The sequence below is a fragment of the Phyllobates terribilis genome, unplaced genomic scaffold (assembly GCF_046119375.1).
Source record: "Phyllobates terribilis strain yellow unplaced genomic scaffold, ASM4611937v1 Scaffold_8__6_contigs__length_399053987, whole genome shotgun sequence".
NCBI lineage: Eukaryota > Metazoa > Chordata > Amphibia > Anura > Dendrobatidae > Phyllobates > Phyllobates terribilis.
This window is the reverse complement of record NW_027362768.1, coordinates 22,054,230-22,075,270: the sequence shown is the minus strand read 5'-3', so window position 1 is coordinate 22,075,270 and position 21,041 is coordinate 22,054,230. Positions and strand designations below refer to the sequence as shown.

General features: G+C 46.1%; 1 protein-coding gene across 5 annotated transcripts in view; it reads left to right on the top strand.

The window, feature by feature from the left end:
- The first annotated feature begins 263 nt into the window (after window positions 1-263).
- Window positions 264-21,041, top strand: part of DENND1B (DENN domain containing 1B) — a 252,584-nt gene continuing 231,806 nt past the window's right edge. For 3 of the 5 annotated variants that reach the window (XM_073642870.1, XM_073642868.1, XM_073642867.1), the window contains exons 1-2: window positions 266-652; window positions 20,139-20,203. In XM_073642870.1, coding sequence (XP_073498971.1) covers window positions 636-652; window positions 20,139-20,203 — 82 coding nt within the window. In that variant the 5' untranslated portion in view covers window positions 266-635. Of the gene's footprint in view, window positions 653-20,138; window positions 20,204-21,041 lie in introns of all 5 variants that reach the window. The other 2 variants (XM_073642871.1, XM_073642869.1) reach the window with 2 other exon arrangements.

Here is a 21,041-nt window from a genome sequence, read left to right as displayed (position 1 = left end):
CTCTTGCCGTCTCCTCACTGCTCTTGCTATCTCCTCTCCTGTCTCTGCTCTCCTCTTTGCTGTGTCTCTTCTCCTCTTGCCGTCTCCTCACTGCTCTTGCTGTCTCCTCTCCTGTCTCTGCTCTCCTCTTTGCTCTGTCTCTTCTCCTCTTGCCGTCTCCTCACTGCTCTTGCTATCTCCTCTCCTGTCTCTGCTCTCCTCTTTGCTCTGTCTCCTTACAGCTCTCCTCTCTCTCCTCTCCTCTTGCGGTCTCCGCACTGCTCTCCCCACCAGCTCCCCTCCCCCACACGTGACGTCAGCGGAGGCTCCTCTGGTAACTTCCTGGTCACACACGGCAGGGACAGCTGTGGACACATAGACAGCAGTGATCGCAGAGAGAGAGACGGTCGGGGACAGTCACACAGGATGATTCACAGAGACAGCCTGGGACAGTGACAGCCAGAGAGACAGAGCAGAGACATGCAGCACACAGAGGCCACACACATGTAATGGAAGGGACACTAGTGCACACATAGGGGCTCAGGTACATACACAGCAGACTGCAGAGCCAGGGCTGGGCATGGGCAGAGCTGGCACAGAGTGACAGACATGTCAGAGACCCACCGAGCTGTGACTGCCACTGACATGAGCTGAGCATGGACTCCAGGACCAGGTGAGAGCAACAGGAGCCGAGACATATGTACAAGCGGCTGCCATTACCTCTGTCCCCGATTATTTATCATCTATCTATCTCATATATCTATCAATCATCTATCTATAGCTATCATCTATTTATCTATCATCTATCTATCTATCATCTATCTATATCATATATCTATCAATAGCTATCATCTATTTATCTATTATCTATCTATAGCTATCATCTATCTAAATATCTCATATTTATCATATATCTATCTATCTATCGCATATATCTATCAATCATCTATCTATCTATAGCTATCATCTATCTATTGTCTATCTATAGCTATCGTCTATCATCTATCTCTAATATTGGACTGTATACATTTATCTAATATCTATCATTTATTATTTCTCATTATTTTTCTATTGCTATACTTTCTATCAGTCCTTTGGTCTGGGGGGCTCGGTGGTCCGGGGGGCGGTGTACACACAGATCATGTAGATGTATTGCACACATGTAGTGAGGGCCACGTTGTATACGTCACATGGTGATTATTTTCGACAGTGAAATGCTCTGTACCGTGGACACTAGCGGGGGCCAACATGGTGTCTCCCGAGAGAAGCTGATTTTAACGCCCAGATTCACATTGGATAATTGTTGTCTGAACCTGCTGATTTCAACAGGATCGGACACCACGTAATGTGCCTGGCTGCCTTCTGACTGTCCCTCGGGGGATGTAAGGATTGGGCCTTTGGAATCCAATCATCAATCCTTTGGTTTGGCCAGGACATAGGCCACTTCCCGATAATTCTTGTAGCATTTCTCTCATAGAGAACAGACCAAGTGCTCCTGTGTACAGCAGCTGTCAGCCGAACGACAGGTCACCCGACAGCTATCTGGTGTATGACCAGCTATAGAAAATGGTGCGGACCTATCCTAAGCAGTCGCTTGCTGATCAGATTTGTGGAATATTGGTAATATACACCAATTAGATCATTGAAACCACTTGCCTAATATAGTATGCATGGGTCTGCATGGTGCTCCCTAGATCGGATGCGGTGAGGTGGTCGGTGCCTCCACAGACTGGATGCTATGATGTCCCACCATAGATCGGATGCTGTGAGGTGTTCAGTCCCTCCAAAGACTGGATTCTATGATGTCCCTCCATAGATTAGATGCTGTGAGATGGTCGGTCCCTCCATAGATTAGATGTTGTGAGGTGGTCGGTCCCTCCGTAGATCAGATGATGTGAGGTGGTCGGTCCTTCCATAGACTGGATGCTGTGAGGTGGTCGGTCCCTCCATAGACTGGATGCTGTGAGGTGGTCGGTCCCTCCATAGTCTGGATGCTGTGAGGTGGTCGGTCCCTCCATAGACTGGATGCTGTGAGGTGGTCGGTCCCTCCATAGACTGGATGCTGTGAGGTGGTCGGTCCCTCCATAGACTGGATGCTGTGAGGTGGTCGGTCCCTCCATAGACTGGATGCTGTGAGGTGGTCGGTCCCTCCATAGACTGGATGCTGTGAGGTGGTCGGTCCCTCCATAGACTGGATGCTGTGAGGTGGTCGGTCCCTCCATAGACTGGATGCTGTGAGGTGGTCGGTCCTTCCATAGACTGGATGCTGTGAGGTGGTCGGTCCCTCCATAGACTGGATGCTGTGAGGTGGTCGGTCCCTCCATAGACTGGATGCTGTGAGGTGGTCGGTCCCTCCATAGACTGGATGCTGTGTGGAGGTCAGTCCCACCATAGATCAGATGCTGTGAGGTGGTCGGTCCCTCCATAGACTAAATGCTGTGAGCTGGTCGGTCCCTCCATAGACTGGATGCTGTGAGCTGGTCGGTCCCTCCATAGACTGGATGCTGTGAGCTGGTCGGTCCCTCCATAGACTGGATGCTGTGAGCTGGTCGGTCCCTCCATAGACTGGATGCTGTGAGCTGGTCGGTCCCTCCATAGACTGAATGCTGTGAGCTGGTCGGTCCCTCCATAGACTGAATGCTGTGAGCTGGTCGGTCCCTCCATAGACTGAATGCTGTGAGCTGGTCGGTCCCTCCATAGACTGGATGCTGTGAGCTGGTCGGTCCCTCCATAGACTGGATGCTGTGAGCTGGTCGGTCCCTCCATAGACTGGATGCTGTGAGCTGGTCGGTCCCTCCATAGACTGGATGCTGTGAGCTGGTCGGCCCCTCCATAGACTGGATGCTGTGAGCTGGTCGGTCCCTCCATAGACTGAATGCTGTGAGGTGGTCGGTCCCTCCATAGACTGAATGCTGTGAGCTGGTCGGTCCCTCCATAGATCAGATGCTGTGAGCTGGTCGGTCCCTCCATAGACTGGATGCTGTGAGCTGGTCGGTCCCTCCATAGACTGGATGCTGTGAGCTGGTCGGTCCCTCCATAGACTGGATGCTGTGAGCTGGTCGGTCCCTTCATAGGCTGGATGCTGTGAGCTGGTCGATCCCTCCATAGACTGGATGCTGTGAGCTGGTCGGTCCCTTCATAGGCTGGATGCTGTGAGCTGGTCGGTCCCTCCATAGACTGGATGCTGTGAGCTGGTCGGTCCCTCCATAGACTGGATGCTGTGAGCTGGTCGGTCCCTTCATAGGCTGGATGCTGTGAGCTGGTCGATCCCTCCATAGACTGGATGCTGTGAGCTGGTCGATCCCTCCATAGACTGGATGCTGTGAGCTGGTCGGTCCCTCCATAGACTGGATGCTGCGAGCTGGTCGGTCCCTCCATAGACTGGATGCTGTGAGCTGGTCGGTCCCTCCATAGACTGGATGCTGTGAGCTGGTCGGTCCCTCCATAGACTGGATGCTGTGAGCTGGTCGGTCCCTCCATAGACTGGATGCTGTGAGGTGGTCGGTCCCTCCATAGACTGGATGCTGTGAGGTGGTCGGTCCCTCCATAGACTGGATGCTGTGAGGTGGTCGATCCCTCCATAGACTGGATGCTGTGAGGTGGTCGGTCCCTCCATAGACTGGATGCTGTGTGGAGGTCGGTCCCACCATAGATCAGATGCTGTGAGGTGGTCGGTCCCTCCATAGACTAAATGCTGTGAGCTGGTCGGTCCCTCCATAGACTGGATGCTGTGAGCTGGTCGGTCCCTCCATAGACTGAATGCTGTGAGCTGGTCGGTCCCTCCATAGACTGAATGCTGTGAGCTGGTCGGTCCCTCCATAGACTGGATGCTGTGAGCTGGTCGGTCCCTCCATAGACTGGATGCTGTGAGCTGGTCGGTCCCTCCATAGACTGGATGCTGTGAGGTGGTCGGTCCCTCCATAGACTGGATGCTGTGAGGTGGTCGATCCCTCCATAGACTGGATGCTGTGAGGTGGTCGGTCCCTCCATAGACTGGATGCTGTGAGGTGGTCGGTCCCTCCATAGACTGGATGCTGTGAGGTGGTCGGTCCCTCCATAGACTGGATGCTGTGAGGTGGTCGGTCCCTCCATAGACTGGATTCTGTGAGGTGGTCGGTCCCTCCATAGACTGATTGCTGTGAGGTGGTTGGTCCCACCATAGATCAGATGCTGTGAGATGGTTGGTCCCACCATAGATCAGATGCTGTGAGCTGGTCGGTCCCTCCATAGATCAGATGCTGTGAGCTGGTCGGTCCCTCCATAGACTGGTTGCTGTGAGGTGGTCGATGCCTCCATAGACTGGATGCTGTGAGGTGGTCGATCCCTCCATAGACTGGATGCTGTGAGGTGGTCGGTCCCTCCATAGACTGGGTGCTGTGAGGTGGTCGGTCCCTCCATAGACTGGATGCTGTGAGGTGGTCGGTCCCTCCATAGACTGGATGCTGTGAGCTGGTCGGTCCCTCCATAGACTGGATGCTGTGTGGAGGTCAGTCCCACCATAGATCAGATGCTGTGAGGTGGTCGGTCCCTCCATAGACTAAATGCTGTGAGCTGGTCGGTCCCTCCATAGACTGGATGCTGTGAGCTGGTCGGTCCCTCCATAGACTGGATGCTGTGAGCTGGTCGGTCCCTCCATAGACTGAATGCTGTGAGCTGGTCGGTCCCTCCATAGACTGAATGCTGTGAGCTGGTCGGTCCCTCCATAGACTGAATGCTGTGAGGTGGTCGGTCCCTCCATAGATCAGATGCTGTGAGCTGGTCGGTCCCTCCATAGACTGGATGCTGTGAGCTGGTCGGTCCCTCCATAGACTGGATGCTGTGAGCTGGTCGGTCCCTCCATAGACTGGATGCTGTGAGCTGGTCGGTCCCTCCATAGACTGGATGCTGTGAGCTGGTCGGTCCCTCCATAGACTGGATGCTGTGAGCTGGTCGGTCCCTCCATAGACTGAATGCTGTGAGGTGGTCGGTCCCTCCATAGACTGAATACTGTGAGGTGGTCGGTCCCTCCATAGATCAGATGCTGTGAGCTGGTCGGTCCCTCCATAGACTGGATGCTGTGAGCTGGTCGGTCCCTCCATAGACTGGATGCTGTGAGCTGGTCGGTCCCTTCATAGGCTGGATGCTGTGAGCTGGTCGATCCCTCCATAGACTGGATGCTGTGAGCTGGTCGATCCCTCCATAGACTGGATGCTGTGAGCTGGTCGGTCCCTCCATAGACTGGATGCTGCGAGCTGGTCGGTCCCTCCATAGACTGGATGCTGTGAGCTGGTCGGTCCCTCCATAGACTGGATGCTGTGAGGTGGTCGGTCCCTCCATAGACTGGATGCTGTGAGGTGGTCGGTCCCTCCATAGACTGGATGCTGTGAGGTGGTCGGTCCCTCCATAGACTGATTGCTGTGAGGTGGTAGGTCCCTCCATAGATCAGATGCTGTGAGCTGGTTGGTCCCACCATAGATCAGATGCTGTGAGGTGGTAGGTCCCTCCATAGACTAGATGCTGTGAGCTGGTCGGTCCCTCCATAGACTGTATGCTGTGAGGTGGTCGGTCCCTCCATAGACTGTATGCTGTGAGGTGGTCGGTCCCTCCATAGACTGATTGCTGTGAGGTGGTAGGTCCCTCCATAGATCAGATGCTGTGAGCTGGTTGGTCCCACCATAGATCAGATGCTGTGAGGTGGTCGGTCCCTCCATAGTCTGGATGCTGTGAGCTGGTCGGTCCCTCCATAGACTGGATGCTGTGAGCTGGTCGGTCCCTCCATAGACTGGATGCTGTGAGGTGGTCGGTCCCTCCATAGACTGGATGCTGTGAGGTGGTCGGTCCCTCCATAGACTGATTGCTGTGAGGTGGTCAGTCCCTCCATAGATCAGATGCTGTGAGGTGGTTGGTCCCACCATAGATCAGATGCTGTGAGGTGGTCGGTCCCTCCATAGACTGATTGCTGTGAGGTGGTTGGTCCCTCCATAGACTGGATGCTGTGAGCTGGTCGGTCCCTCCATAGACTGATTGCTGTGAGGTGGTTGGTCCCTCCATAGACTGGATGCTGTGAGGTGGTTGGTCCCTCCATAGACTGGATGCTGTGAGCTGGTCGGTCCCTCCATAGACTGGATGCTGTGAGGTGGTCGGTCCCTCCATAGACTGGATGCTGTGAGCTGGTCGGTCCCTCCATAGACTGGATGCTGTGAGCTGGTCGGTCCCTCCATAGACTGATTGCTGTGAGGTGGTTGGTCCCTCCATAGATCAGATGCTGTGAGCTGGTCGGTCCCTCCATAGACTGGATGCTGTGAGCGGGTCGATCCCTCCATAGACTAGATGCTGTGAGCGGGTCGATCCCTCCATAGACTAGATGCTGTGAGCTGGTCGGTCCCTCCATAGACAATGGGCATGAATCAGAAAAACCTACAAGAAGCAAAATGAACATAAACCCTGCTGTAAATAAATAAAAAGCAAGTGCATTCATTTACAGCAGGGTTTATGTTCATTTTGCTTCTTGTAGGTTTTTCTGATTCATGGCCAATGTGAAACTTGCATTTATGTGCTGCATGTATACCAACTTAAATCAAGCTCAAATTTTGTGTTTTTTCTTTGTATTTTTTGAATTTTGTGCAAACCTGGGTGTGGCCTCTCTTCCTAGAGCTGGAAATTACATTTAAAAAGCTTCCCTTGGCTGATGTCCACAGTTTGGGACCCGGTCCTTTTTTCAGCCCTTATTCACAAAGAGGTCAACTTTGACACATGGTAAGGTTTTTAATATTAGACTGTGTAGGACTTTCCCAAACGGGTTCACCTTGTTGTGGTGGGATGGCTTTTATACTATTTTTGATCAAAAACAATGTAACTAAAAACCCTATATTATTTAAATGCACTTGCTTTTTATTTATTTACAGCAGGGTCTATGTTCATTTTGCTTCTTGTAGGTTTTCCTTATCCTATCACAATGTACAAGCAGTTGACTGTATGATTTCTTTTGAGCTGATGAGAATGCTTTTTTTTTTTTTTTTTACATTCAAGTTGTAGGTGGATGGTGAGTGTAGTAGTCTTTTATGCTCAGTGCTGTGATCCACAATCTCACATTTAGGGCATGTTCACACACAGGATAGATATGATGCAGACTTTTCATCCACATATTCAGTGCAGAGAATTGTGCACATTTTGCCATGGATTTTGCTTCAGATTTACACTAAAATCCAAATGGTGATTTTTCCGTTGAATTCACATCCCATTCGTCGCCACACATCTTTTGACATGTCTTTACGACGTGTGAGAAGATGCATTGCCACCAATGCCAGAGTCAGATATAAAGCATAGCACACAGCTCTCGGAAGTGTCACCGACCCTCCTTTTAAAGCGTTGTTCTAATCTTTTTAGATGGGGAGAGTTGTAGAAATCACTGTGTATTACAATATACCCCAGTCTCCAGCTAGCTCTGTTACTCTTATTGTTTCCAGCCCATGGCTAGGAGGAATAGCCTTCTGTGGTTTAGCAGCGGTGGCCACACACGCTCAGTGCTTATAATCGCTGCACTGAGGCCGCCCAGGATCGTGGGAGAGCGCTGTGATCTCCTGGTCCCGGCTGCCTTCAGTCCCATTAGGCCACGTTCCCACTATGAGCCTTTGGTGAGTTTTTGATGCTGAATATTTTGCTGTGTCAAAAACGCAGCGTCTTACAGTTCCAGCGAAGAGGATGGGATTTATAGAGATCTCCTGCCACTGTGCTTCAATTTTACTCAGCATAAACTGCCCTGGGGGTCTCACATCCACAACATGTCCATTTCTATTGTGCTACGCTGTTTTCTGTCTGGATTTTTCCATAGACTTACATTAGATGTGGAACATATGCAGGTAAAAAACACACTAAAAATACATGTGCGTTTCCGCAGCGGAAACGCATCAAAAACGCATGTAATCCACACCTAAGCATATCAATAAAGTTTTGTCAAAGCCAAATACCAAGAAGTGTCAAAAACAAAGCAGCTTTATTTAAAGCATGACACACCAAAAAGAGACAAAAACACAGTCAAAAACGTGATAAAAACACATGGTAAAAAAATATACACAAAAATGCAATAATGCCGCAGGTAACCTAATTTACATAATGGGTGCCGAAATTCTGCAGCATCAAAAGCTCATCATGGGAGCATAGCCTTAGGGTGTGTGCACACAGTCAGTATTGGCAGCGCTTTGAACGCAGTATACTTTATGTTGCATCCAAAGTGCTGCACGCAGGGGAATCCGCATATGTTCATTGAACTATGCGGATTCACCGCATCCTATAAATTACACTGTATATAATTTCTCTTGCGGAGACTAGGGACTCCACAAGAGAAATTGACATGCTGCGGTCTGGAAAGACGCGCCACATGTCCGTGTCCACGGGTGATCCGCAGGTGCACAGAGACGCATAGTGGGCATAGGATTTCTTGAAATCCCATCCACTTTGCTTGTAATGTAGAACGCTGCGGTTTGCAAGTGCGCTGCGTCTAATCCGCAGCGATTACTGATCGTGTGCACATACCCTAACATTTCTGATGCTGCAGTGGCAAAGCTGTATCATGTAGCAGTATAGGAACGCACTCCATACAGGCCGGCGGTGCCACAATGCCTCTGGTCTGCACTGCTAGTCGTGTAGCAGTATAGGAGCGCACTCCGTACAGGCTGGTGGTGTGACAATGCCTCTGGTCTGCACTGCTAGTCGTGTAGCAGTATAGGAGCACACTCCGTACAGGCCGGCGGTGTGACAATGCCTCTGGTCTGCTCTGTTAGTCGTGTAGCAGTATAGGAGCTCACTCCGTACAGGCCGGCGGTGTGACAATGCCTCTGGTCTGCACTGTTAGTCGTGTAGCAGTATAGGAGCGCACTCCGTACAGGCCGGCAGTGCCACAATGCCTCTGGTCTGCACTGTTAGTCGTGTAGCAGTATTGGAGCGCACTCTGTACAGGCCGGCCGTGTGGCAATGCCTCTGGTCTGCACTTAGTCGTGTAGCAGTATAGGAGCGCACTCCGTACAGGCCGGCTGTGTGACAATGCCTCTGGTCTGCACTGTTAGTCGTGTAGCAGTATAGGAGCGCACTCCGTACAGGCCGGCAGTGCCACAATGCCTCTGGTCTGCACTGTTAGTCGTGTAGCAGTATAGGAGCGCACTCTGTACAGGCCGGCGGTGCCACAATGCCTCTGGTCTGCACTGTTAGTCGTGTAGCAGCATAGGAGCGCACTCCGTACAGGCCGTCTGTGTGACAATGCCTCTGGTCTGCACTGTTAGTCGTGTAGCAGTATAGGAGCGCACTCCGTACAGGCTGGCGGTGTGACAATGCCTCTGGTCTGCACTGTTAGTCGTGTAGCAGTATAGGAGTGCACTCCGTACAGGCCGACTGCGTGACAATGCCTCTGGTCTGCACTGTTAGTCGTGTAGCAGCATAGGAGCGCACTCCGTACAGGCCGGCTGTGTGACAATGCCTCTGGTCTGCACTGTTAGTCGTGTAGCAGTATAGGAGTTCACTCCGTACAGCCTGGCGGTGTGACAATGCCTCTGGTCTGCACTGTTAGTCGTGTAGCAGTATAGGAGCGCACTCCGTACAGGCCGGCTGTGTGACAATGCCTCTGGTCTGCACTGTTAGTCGTGTAGCAGTATAGGAGCGCACTCCGTACAGGCTGGCGGTGTGACAATGCCTCTGGTCTGCACTGTTAGTCGTGTAGCAGTATAGGAGCGCACTCCGTACAGGCCGGCTGCGTGACAATGCCTCTGGTCTGCACTGTTAGTCGTGTAGCAGTATAGGAGTGCACTCGGTACAGGCCGGCGGTGCCACAATGCCTCTGGTCTGCACTGTTAGTCGTGTAACAGCATAGAAGCGCACTCCGTACAGGCCGGCTGTGTGACAATGCCTCTGGTCTGCACTGTTAGTCGTGTAGCAGCATAGAAGTGCACTCCGTACAGGCCGGCGGTGTGACAATGCCTCTGGTCTGCACTGCTAGTCGTGTAGCAGCATGGAAGTGCACTCCGTACAGGCCGGCGGTGTGACAATGCCTCTGGTCTGCACTGCTAGTCGTGTAGCAGTATAGTAGCGCACTCCATACAGGCCGGCAGTGTGACAATGCCTCTGGTCTGCACTGCTAGTCGTGTAGCAGTATAGTAGCGCACTCCATACAGGCCGGCAGTGTGACAATGCCTCTGGTCTGCACTGCTAGTCGTGTAGCAGCGCCCGCTGTCGCTCAGGATTTGTCAGACATTATGGCATGTCATGTGGAGGCCTCCTTAGGACTCTTGTTTCTGCTGTTTTCAGTGAGTCCATGTTCTCCTTGTGTTTTCTTGTAACTCGTGTTTTGTGTCACGCACACTCACCATTTACAGCTTTCAGTATTAGTGTGCACTGTTTAATTTAGTCTTAATTGTGGCTTTTTCTACTACTTCCCCTATGCACACACGTTGGGTCTGGCCTATATTCCTCATCTCGTTCCTGCTTTCATGAACAGAAGTTTTTTTAATACTTCCCAAAATATTGTGAGCTGTGGTGAAATATAGAATCTGGTTCACATTGTCACATACGGTCCTGTTCACATTTGTGTAGTGGTTTCCAGTATATATGGAAGTTGTGTCACATTGGTGATGGGGATTTATTGGGTTACCGATGTGGATGTTGCCATTTTGACTGAAACAATAGCGTTACAGGCCTCCGCATGTCGGTGGCCTCCTTCTATACCGTCAGTTATGATTTTGCATATTCCGCACATATCACAATGTTGCAGCATTCATTCTTCCAGACTTTTTGACTTTCCTTTTGACTTTTTTTTTATTTTTTAATAAATGAGGCCTTATTGTGTTTTACACACTTTTTATATATTTAACAGTTTTGGAAAATTTGGTAAAAAAAAAAGCTACTTGGCTATGGGGAGTGATGAAATGCTCCACAATTTTTTAAAACCCTAACATTTCATGGTGCTAAAGATTGTGGCTGATATGGAAGAGATAAGGTGTAACCACCCATGCCAGCTGCAAATACCATATATCACGTGTGCCACTGTTAAAACTGGCTTAATTTTTTATTTAAAGGGGTTGTCCCCATTCATTTCCTTTTGCCTGTAGGCTCAGGGATGTATATAATAATAAACTAAGCTTTAGGGCTCATTTAGACGTCTGATTTTTCCACATATGAGAAAAACAGACCGATAACTCTAATCAGGCTCTGATCAGAGTGTGGTCCGAGTGTCATGTGATTTTCTCGTACATGGAGAAATTGAAAAATAACATTTTTCGACCTTCTCCATTCTGACAGTCCATGAAAATTGGCCTTCACCTTGATTTCATCCAAGTGTGGTCAAATTTTTTTCATCGAACCATTGACTTGCGTTGCTGATTTTGATGCAACCTTTGGATCAAAATTGGACATATTCCGCAATTTTCTGCAGATCTCTTGGTCCAAGGGAAAAATCAGAGATGTGAACGGCCCCTAGACAAACACAAGTGCTATGCGTGAAAATCTCGGCTACCACTTGTACTCAAAACTCAGATGTCTGGGTGAGTCCTTACCTGCCCTCCCCAGAGCAGTGTTGCTAAGGGGGCTTTCACATTGCGTTCAGGCACCTGTACAGTGGCCTCGTCAGAGCTTATGTCCGAACCCCCCGCAAAACTGGATTTGGACGTATGCGCTGACGAGTCCATAGACTGTAATGGTGCCGACAGAGCGAATGTGCGCACTGCCGTGCATTATTTTCGGGTGTGCACACCTACTGGAGGCGGACTCTAAGCCATAGTAGACTGCGCACGTTTGCTCTGTCGGCACCATGGCCCCATCGCTGCATACGTCCCAATCCCATTTTACCGGTGTTCAGATGTAAGCCTGGACTGGACCACCGAATGGGTGCCTGAACGCAGTGTGAAATCACCCTTATTTGCCACAGAGCTCAGTGATTGTCTGCAGCACTGTCAACATGCACTTTGCGCTGGACCCGGGGTGCGGGAGTTTATGTAATAAATCCCTGAGCCTGTAGGCTAGAAATAGTTGGAACGAGACCATCCCTTTAAATGAACACATCTTATGGCAGAGTTGATGTATCTGCACCACCCTGGTCAGGGCTGGAAGTCTTCCCTGCCAGACATGATGGATCCTTTTGGTACTGTGTATAACACGTGGGTGGCCGCCTGGATATCGCTGTCCTAAATTCCAGTGATAGCAGTGTGGGCATGTCACGTATGGCTCCCGCTGCCAGCACACCTGCTTTATCCCTCACTCTGCCGCCTGTCACCTTACATGATGGATGCACTCTCGCCGCAGTCTGCTTGTTTAGCCCAGTGAACCTGCATCTGTCAGAAGTTCCCACCGGGTGACAGATTTTTATTATAAGTCAGACTTGAGTGCATCCATAATGTAGATGAGATAAATTACAGGTGAAGTTGTAAAATAGTGTTTTAGCTCAGCGTAATTATAGCCAGGGCTTGGCGTGGGGGGATATATATATATACACTGAGTCAGCAGGACCACCGGTTACTCAGACAGCGGCATATAGACCTTCTCTGTCATCCACAGGTATTTTCCTTACACTTGCCTTATATATATGGAGCATTACATTACCCATTACTGTTTAGCAGCACTTAATTACATCCATAGAAGTTTACCTGCCATGAAATCTATGCTGGCCGAGCTGAGATTTTACTACCACCTTTTCTAAACAGTTTATATGAGCAGCAAAAAACTATATCAAAAATATTTTTTTTACAGCTGAAACTTGTAATATAAATTTTGTTTTGCCTGTACAAAGCATGTAACCAAAAATCCCCTTGTAAAACCCTGTACAATTGTTTTATGACTTAAGTCAGTGTATACATGAGCTCCTTTTCGTATGGAGCCATAATATGACCTCCTGAGAGACCACCACGTTGTATGAAATCATAAGCATATACAAGTGCTTCTCACTAAATTAGAATATCATCAAAAAGTTAATTTATTTCAGTTCTTCAATACAAAAAGTGAAACTCATATTATATAGAGTCATTACAAACAGAGTGATCTATTTCAAGTGTTTATTTCTGTTAATGTTGATGATTATGGCTTACAGCCAATGAAAACACAAAAGTCATTATCTCAGTAAATTAGAATAATTAACAAAAAACACCTGCAAAGGCTTCCTAAGCCTTTAAAAGTAGGTAGGCTCCACAATCATGGGGAAGACTGCTGACTTGACAGATGTCCAGAAGGCAGTCATTGACACAGTCCACAAGGAGGGTAAGCCACAAAAGGTCATTGCCAAAGAAGCTGGCTGTTCATAGAGTGAAAAACACCTCTAATCCCTGGGTTGGGTGTAGTTTCACTTGTTAAAAAAGATTGGCAAAAGGTCCTCTTTTCTGTCCGTTACCCTCTTCATGTACTAGCACTGCTCTTTGTACAGGACACGTGCCTGTAGCCAGACTGGCAAACTTCTTTTACTCCTTGTGAATATTTGCAGTATTCTCACTGGCCGGAGGTTATTTTTTTATTCTCCAGTTTCTAAATTGAGGACGTTTTTGATGACTAGAAGACAAAAAGGTTCACGCCCCTTGTAGGCGGCATGAGAAGTATGAAGTCTCCGCTCTCTGGAGCTTCTATTCCCAGTAGCTGTATGAAAATACAATGCTGAGCTAGCCGGAGCTGAAATCAATATTTGTCCGGTAATTTTGCATGTGTCCTGCATGATAATAATAGAAGATCAGCCATGATTAGTTCTGCACCATGTAGAGAATAGCCACACGATGAAAGGCAATATGAATATATTCAGTAAGGGAGTATTATTTACACGGGTTGTCTCTGCCTTAGTGCCGCATACACCACATCTGGTGGCCATAAAGAGTTATATACTATATACCAGGACAATATCTTAGCATTATATATACATGGTAGTCTGTACATTCAGTGGGTGAAATAAGTATTGAACACGTCACTAATTTTCTAAGTACATACAGTTATATGAAAAAGTTTGGGCACCCCTATTAATCTTAAGCTTATTGTTTTATAAAAATTGGTGTTTTTGCAACAGCTATTTCAGTTTGATATATGTAATAACTGTTGGACACAGTAATGTTTCTGCCTAGAAATGAGGTTTATTGCACTAACAGAAAATGTGCAATCTGCATTCAAACAAAATTTGACAGGTGCATAAGTATGGGCACCTCACCAGAAAAGTGACATTAATATTTAGTAGATCCTCCTTTTTCAAAAATAACAGCCTCTGGTTGCTTCCTGTAGCTTTTAATGATTTCCTGGATCCTGGATGAAGGTATTTTTGACCATTCCTCTTTACAAAACAATTCTAGTTCAGTTAAGTTTGATGGTCGCCGAGCATGGACAGCCCTCTTCAAATGATCCCACAGATGTTCAATGATATTCAGGTCTGGGGACTGGGATGGCCATTCCAGAACATTGTAATTGTTCCTCTGCATGAATGCCTGAGTAGATTTGGAGTGGTGTTTTGGATCATTGTCTTGCTGAAAGATCCATCCCCTGCGTAACTTCAACTTTATCACTGATTCTTGAACAATATTGTCAAGAATCTGCTGATACTGAGTGGAATCCATGCGTCCCTCAACTTTAACAAGATTCCCGGTGCCGGCATTGGCCACACAGCCCCAAAGCATGATGGAACCTCCACCAAATTTTACTGTGGGTAGCAAGTGTTTTTCTTGGAATGCTGTGTTTTTTTGCCGCCATGCATAAAGCCTTTTTGTATGACCAAACAACTCAATCTTGGTTTCATCAGTCCACAGGACCTTCTTACAAAAAGAAATTGGCTTCTCCAAATGTGCTTTTGCATACCTCAGCCGACTGTTTGTGGCGTGCTTGCAGAAACGGCTTCTTTCGCATCACTCTCCCATACAGCTTCTCCTGGTGCAAAGTGCGTTGTATAGTTGACCGATGTACAGTGACACCATCTGCAGCACGTTGATGCTGCAGCTCTCTGGAGGTGGTCTGAGGATTGTCCTTGACTGATCTCACCATCTTCTTCTCTGCCTTTCTGATGTTTTTCTTGGCCTGCCACTTTTGGCCTTAACAAGAACTGTCCCTGTGTTCTTCCATTTCCTTACTATGTTCCTCACAGTGGAAACTGACAGGTTAAATCTCTGAGACAGCTTTTTGTATCCTTCCCCTGAACAACTATGTTGAATAATCTTTGTTTTCAGACAGTTGTTTTGAGGAGCCCATGATGCCACTCTTCAGAGGAGATTCAAACAGGAGAACAACTTGCAAGTGGCCACTTTAAGTAGCTTTTCTCATGATTGCATACACCTGGCTATGAAGTTCAAAGCTCAATGAGGTTACAAAACCAAAAAAGTGCTTTAGTAAGTCAGTAAAAAGTAGGTAGGAGTATTTAAAACAAGAAAATGATAAGGGTGCCCATACTTATGCACCTGTCAAATTTTGTTTGAATGCAGATTGCACATTTTCTGTTAGTATAATAAACCCCATTTCAAGACAGGAACATTACTGTGTCCAACAGTTATTACATATATCAAACTGAAATAGCTGTTGCAAAAACACCAATTTTTATAAAACATTAAGCTTAAGATTAATAGGGGTGCCCAAACTTTTTCATATAACTGTATATTTCTAAAGGTGCTATTGACATGAAATTCTCACCAGATGTCGGTAACAACCCATCCAATCCGCTCAGGCAAAGAAATCAAATCATAGATGGCCATAAATTATGTGTAATAATGAGAAATAACACAGGGAAAAAGTATTGAGCACGCTTACTGAAATTTATTTAATATTTCGTACAAAAGCCTTCTATAAGATTCTATGTAGATGGGAGGTGTAAGAGGAGGAGGCGGAGCTCTGCTGCTAGCTCCTCCCTCTTATCTTCTCATCAGTAGCAGCTGCCATCTCCTATCTCAGTAATGGTAGTTGGTCTTCACTGAATACAGATTTTACAATTTTGATAATGACTTAACAATTCTGTCAGATAAAGAAGTAGATTTTTCTGATAAGGTTTGTTACAAAGTCGCTTATTTTCAAATGTACTTTTGATTTATGAAATAAAAATTAAAATGACGGTTATGCTTTAACCCCTTTACGATCATGTCAGTAATAGTACGTAGATGTGCCCTGGGACTTATGGACCAGCTACGTATTATTACGCGTGCTGTGATCGCGCCCGCACACAAGCGGTGCGGGGCGATCGCCGCAGGGTGTCAGCTGATTGTCACAGCTGACACCCGGTGCTGGGAGCGGTCCCGCACCGCTCCCGGCACACTAACCCCCGCAATGCTGCGATCGAAGTCGTACTCGTGTATGCACTGAGTATCGCGGGTGCTCGAGTGACATGCTCGAGTCTCTGCCCCATATGCTTCGCGGCCAAAAAAACGTTGCTGGGATCGCCTGCCATGCATGAGCGATCCCCGCATGGTTTTTTTTGGGTGTCTAACAACCATAGAACATGCGGGGCCTCAAGCATGTCATTCGAGCACCCGCGATATTTGGTGCATACCCGAGTACCCGATGCAAACTCAAGTAGCAAGCACTTGCGCTCAAGACTAATGACAACTTATTCAATATGATGACCTAATGTTATCAAATTCTGTCGTACCTTTGAGTTCAAAATGTACACTATACCCCTTGATAAAATTCTTGAGGGGTCTAGTTTCCAAAATGGGGTCACTTGATTCCAGGCAATTTTGCGTTCAAAAAGTCACACAGTGCTCCTTCCCTTCTGAACCCTGACGTGTGCCCAAACAGTGTATTTTCCCCACATATGGGGTATTGGCCTACTCAGGAGAAATTGCACAACAGTTTTTAGGTTCCATTTTCTCCTCTTACCCTTGTGAAACTAAAAAAAATGGGGCAAAAATATCATTTTTGTGGAAAAAGTTTGATTTTTTTATTTTCACGGCTTCATGTTCTAAACTTCGGTGAAGCACCTGGGGGTTAAGGGTGCTCACCACATATCTAGATAAGTTCCCTCAGGGGTCTAGTTTCCAAAATGGTGTCACTTGTGGGGGTTTTCCACTGTTTAGGCACATCATGGGCACATCCGCTAATTATTCAAGCAAATTTTACATTCAAAAAGTCAAATGGCGCTCCTTCCCTTCCAAACCCTGCCGTGCGCCCAAACAGTGGTTTTCCCCCCACATATGGGTTATCGGCTTACTCAGCAGAGATTGCACAACAAGTTGCATGGTACAATTTCTCCTGTTACCCTTATGAAAATGCTAAACTGGGAGCTGAAAAACATTTTATTTTCACGGCTCCATGTTATAAACTTCTGTGAAGCACCTGGGGGTTCAAGGTGCTCACCACACATCTAGATAAGTTCCCTGAGGGGTCTAGTTTCCAAAATGGTGTCACTTGTGAGGGGTTTCCACTGTTTAGGCACATCAGGGGCTCTCCAAACGCAACATGGTATCCGCTAATATTCAAGCAAATTTTACATTCAAAAAGTCAAATGGCGCTCCTTTCCTTCCGAGCCCTGCCATGCGCCCAAACAGTGTTTTTCCCCACGTATGGGGTATCTGCGTACTCAGGGGAAATTGCACAACAAATTTTGGGGTCAATTTTTTCCTATTACCCCTGCAAAAATAAAAAAATTGGGCTCTAAAGTAACATTTTTGTGAAAAAAGTTGAATGTTCATTTTTTTCTTCCCCATTCCAAAAATTCCTGTGAAGCACATGAAGGGTTAATAAACTTCTTGAATGTGGTTTTGAGCACGTTGAGGGGTGCAGTTTTTAGAATGGTGTCACTTTTGGGTATTTTCTGTCATAAAGACCCCTCAAAGTCACTTCAAATGTGATGTGGTCCCTAAACAAAATGGTTTTGTAAATTTTGTTGCAAAAATGAGAAATCGCTGATCAACTTTTAACCCTTATAGCGCACTAATAAAAAAAAAATGTTGGTTCCAAAATTGTGCTGATGTAAAGTAGACATGTGGGAAATATTATTTATTAACTATTTTGTGTAACATATCCCTCTGATTTAACGGAATAAAAATTCAAATTTTGAAAATTGTGAAATTTTCTAAATTTTTGCCAAATTTCCAATTTTTTCACAAATAAACACAAGTGATATCGAAGAAATTTTACCACAATCATGAAGTACAATATGTCATGAAAAAACAGTCTCAGAATCAGGGGGATCCGTTGAAGCGTTTCAGAGTAATTACCTCATAAAGTGAAAGTGGTCAGAATTGTAAAAATTGGCCTGGTCATTAACGTGCAAACCACCCTCGGGGGTAAAGGGGTTAAGACCAGACAACCCCTTTAAGGAGGGAATTTTATAATATTTTATAATATTTGTCATAGTACTGAGATTTATCCAAAGCTGTTATTTACAAGCACAGATGTGTTCTTCCTTTTCCTCTTTCTTCAGGTATCCTGAGATGTGTATTGTGAAATTACCAATTTTGGGAAATAAAAACCTTGGGAGATGTTTATGCTAAAAGTGTTAGTTTGGCAATCTGGTGGTTATATGTGAGCTATAGCTTGTTGAGGGCTGTTCTATCTTTGCTGAACTGACTAAGCTGAGTGTGGGCACATGTGTACTTACATTACTTTATATAAGTTCGTATACATCTTGTAAAAGGTAATGTAAACCTCACATAGACATTATAAAGGGAACCTTTACTTGGTACTGTAGCAAAATGACTTTCCATTTGGAGGGTTTATCTTGACCAGGTAAATAGGCAATCATAATTACTCAGCCCCCACTACCCTCCCCCCATTAGTTTTATTAGCAAATTTTAAAATGTTCTCATATTTCTAATAAACCATTAAAGAAGAACTCTTTAAAGGGAATCTGTCGCCAGGACTTTGCTACCGAATTGGAGAGCAAAAACCTAATGAAAACACCTGGAATATAAGTTGGTATGCATTCAACCTGTAGGGCCCTTATTCACATTTACATTATTTGACATATTGTAAAGTATTAATACTATAGGTTATGACCGTCCTGAATAGGGTCACCGTGACGTGGTGGGATGGCTTTTACATTTTTTTTGGTAAAAATTATGTTAATCAAGTACCCGATGTTATTTTCATGCACTATTGTTATTTATTTACTACAGAGTATTTGCTCATTTTGTTTTTATCTTGGGTTTTTTGTCGAATTTGAGAGCAGCATGATGTAGAAGCAGAGACCCTGTTTCCGGTGATGTCACTTACTGGGCTACTTTTGTAGATTTGATAAAATCACTATTTTATCTGCTGCAGATCTGCGGAGCTGTGTATAACCCCGCCCACACCACTGATTGGCAGCATTCTCTGTACACTGTGCATAGGCAGAAAGCTGCCAATTAGTGGTGGGGGCGGGGTATGGAGGAGGATGAGCAGGTTTACTAGTCCTCTAATGATAATCTGCTGATAAAACTGATATTTTTTTTATCAAAACTACAACAAGTAGCTCAGTAAGTGACAAATTGCTGAAATCAGGGTCTCAATCTTTACCTTATTCTGCTTTCAGATTAGGTGAGAAAAACCTTGCGAAAGATTCCTTATAAATAGCTGAACATAACTGTTATGACCTGATGCATCATGTTTGCAGCAGGTCATAACAGCCAAAAGATGCTCCACTAAGTACCAAAGACACTTGTCATGAAGGAGTTAATAATTCAGACACTGCCGAAATCATTAAAAGTGTTATTTTGTGATAAATTTGGTGAAACCACTTGTTGTGTTAGTTGTTCTTGTTTCATTGGTCAGCCTCTTCAGAGAGGACGAGGACTTGGATATAGCAATCATAAGATTAATTTTTTGCAAACCGCAGAAAGTTGGGTAAATTTTGTTAAGAAATGTAACTTGCAATAGGGGGCTGAATACATTGGATTGCTGCTGTATTAGTCTCACTTCAGCTGAGCTGCCCTACAAAACGGGAATCTCCTATATAGATAATCCCTTCCAGGAGCGGCCACAGGCAGAAGAGGCCCCTGTACAAGGACAATACATGGGCCCTTGGTTGCCCAATAGGTCATCATTATGCACAATCCCACCCGCTTTGGAGGTAGCAGTGGCCCCTTACCTCTTAGGCCCCCTTATAGCTGCACAGGTTGCACCAATAGTATGTCCGCCCCCAGACTCCTTCACTACAATATGTTTGTTTGATGAAGATAATATTCATTGAAATTTTTTTTTTTTGACGGCTCGTCCTTCATGAACGGTATAAAGTGTCATTCTCATCCCATGCACAAAGGCTTGATGTTCTAATTCTGTTGCAGGGAGAAGCCTGAGAGAACCTTTGATTTGGTGCTGAAGGTGGAGTGTCCTGCATCCGAAAATGAAGGTACGTCACGTTATTTTATTCTAAGGTAACACTGGGAAGATTGTTTTACAGTTAGCCTTGGTTTTCCACACTCCAAAATATTCAGTAGAAAGATCTTTTTGTTTTCTTGGCCTGCTTCTTCTGGATCATAAGAGTTTAGGGTCCAGCGCAAAAAAGGAGTATTTTCATTTTTAATTTTTTTATGGAAATGAGGTGCAAATGGAGATCTAGACCAACATAATCCATGAGATCTCTGGAGATTGGGACCTTGTGAATGTAAGAATAGATAATTGAGATCACATCTGAATGACTAAATGACGCTTCATGAGTCAGTTCACCTTAATGTACCTTCTACTTAGATTAGATAAGGATTTTGTTGTCTCTCATTATCCCTTCATTACTTTATATAGTATCTATCCTATGGATTTTAATGGTCACTACCATTTCTACAAACTTTGCATATATGAATTTTACAAGCAAATATAAGAAACTCTGTAATATATCTGATCAGAGAAATATGCTTCTTTCTCCACTTAGAAGCCACTTCTTCCTCTCCCCCATTCCTCCTGAACTAACCATCTACTTTGAAAATAAGCTCACATCCATCTTGGTCAATGCAAAACAGACTGCCAGCACAGTGTTACAACTAGCTATGGAGAGGGGGGAGGAGCAGAGAGAAAACAAGCTGAGGTAGAAAGGGGAAGAGTGTGTTGTATTCAGTGATTGTCTTAACTTGTCTCTGAGCTGGATTCACAGCTACAGTGCCCAGTACTGCTGCATGTGGTCCTTTCTGCTGCTGCTATTTCTGTATATGTGCTAAAGAGAGAAGGGCAGGAATCCCTCTATTTCTGTGTATAGG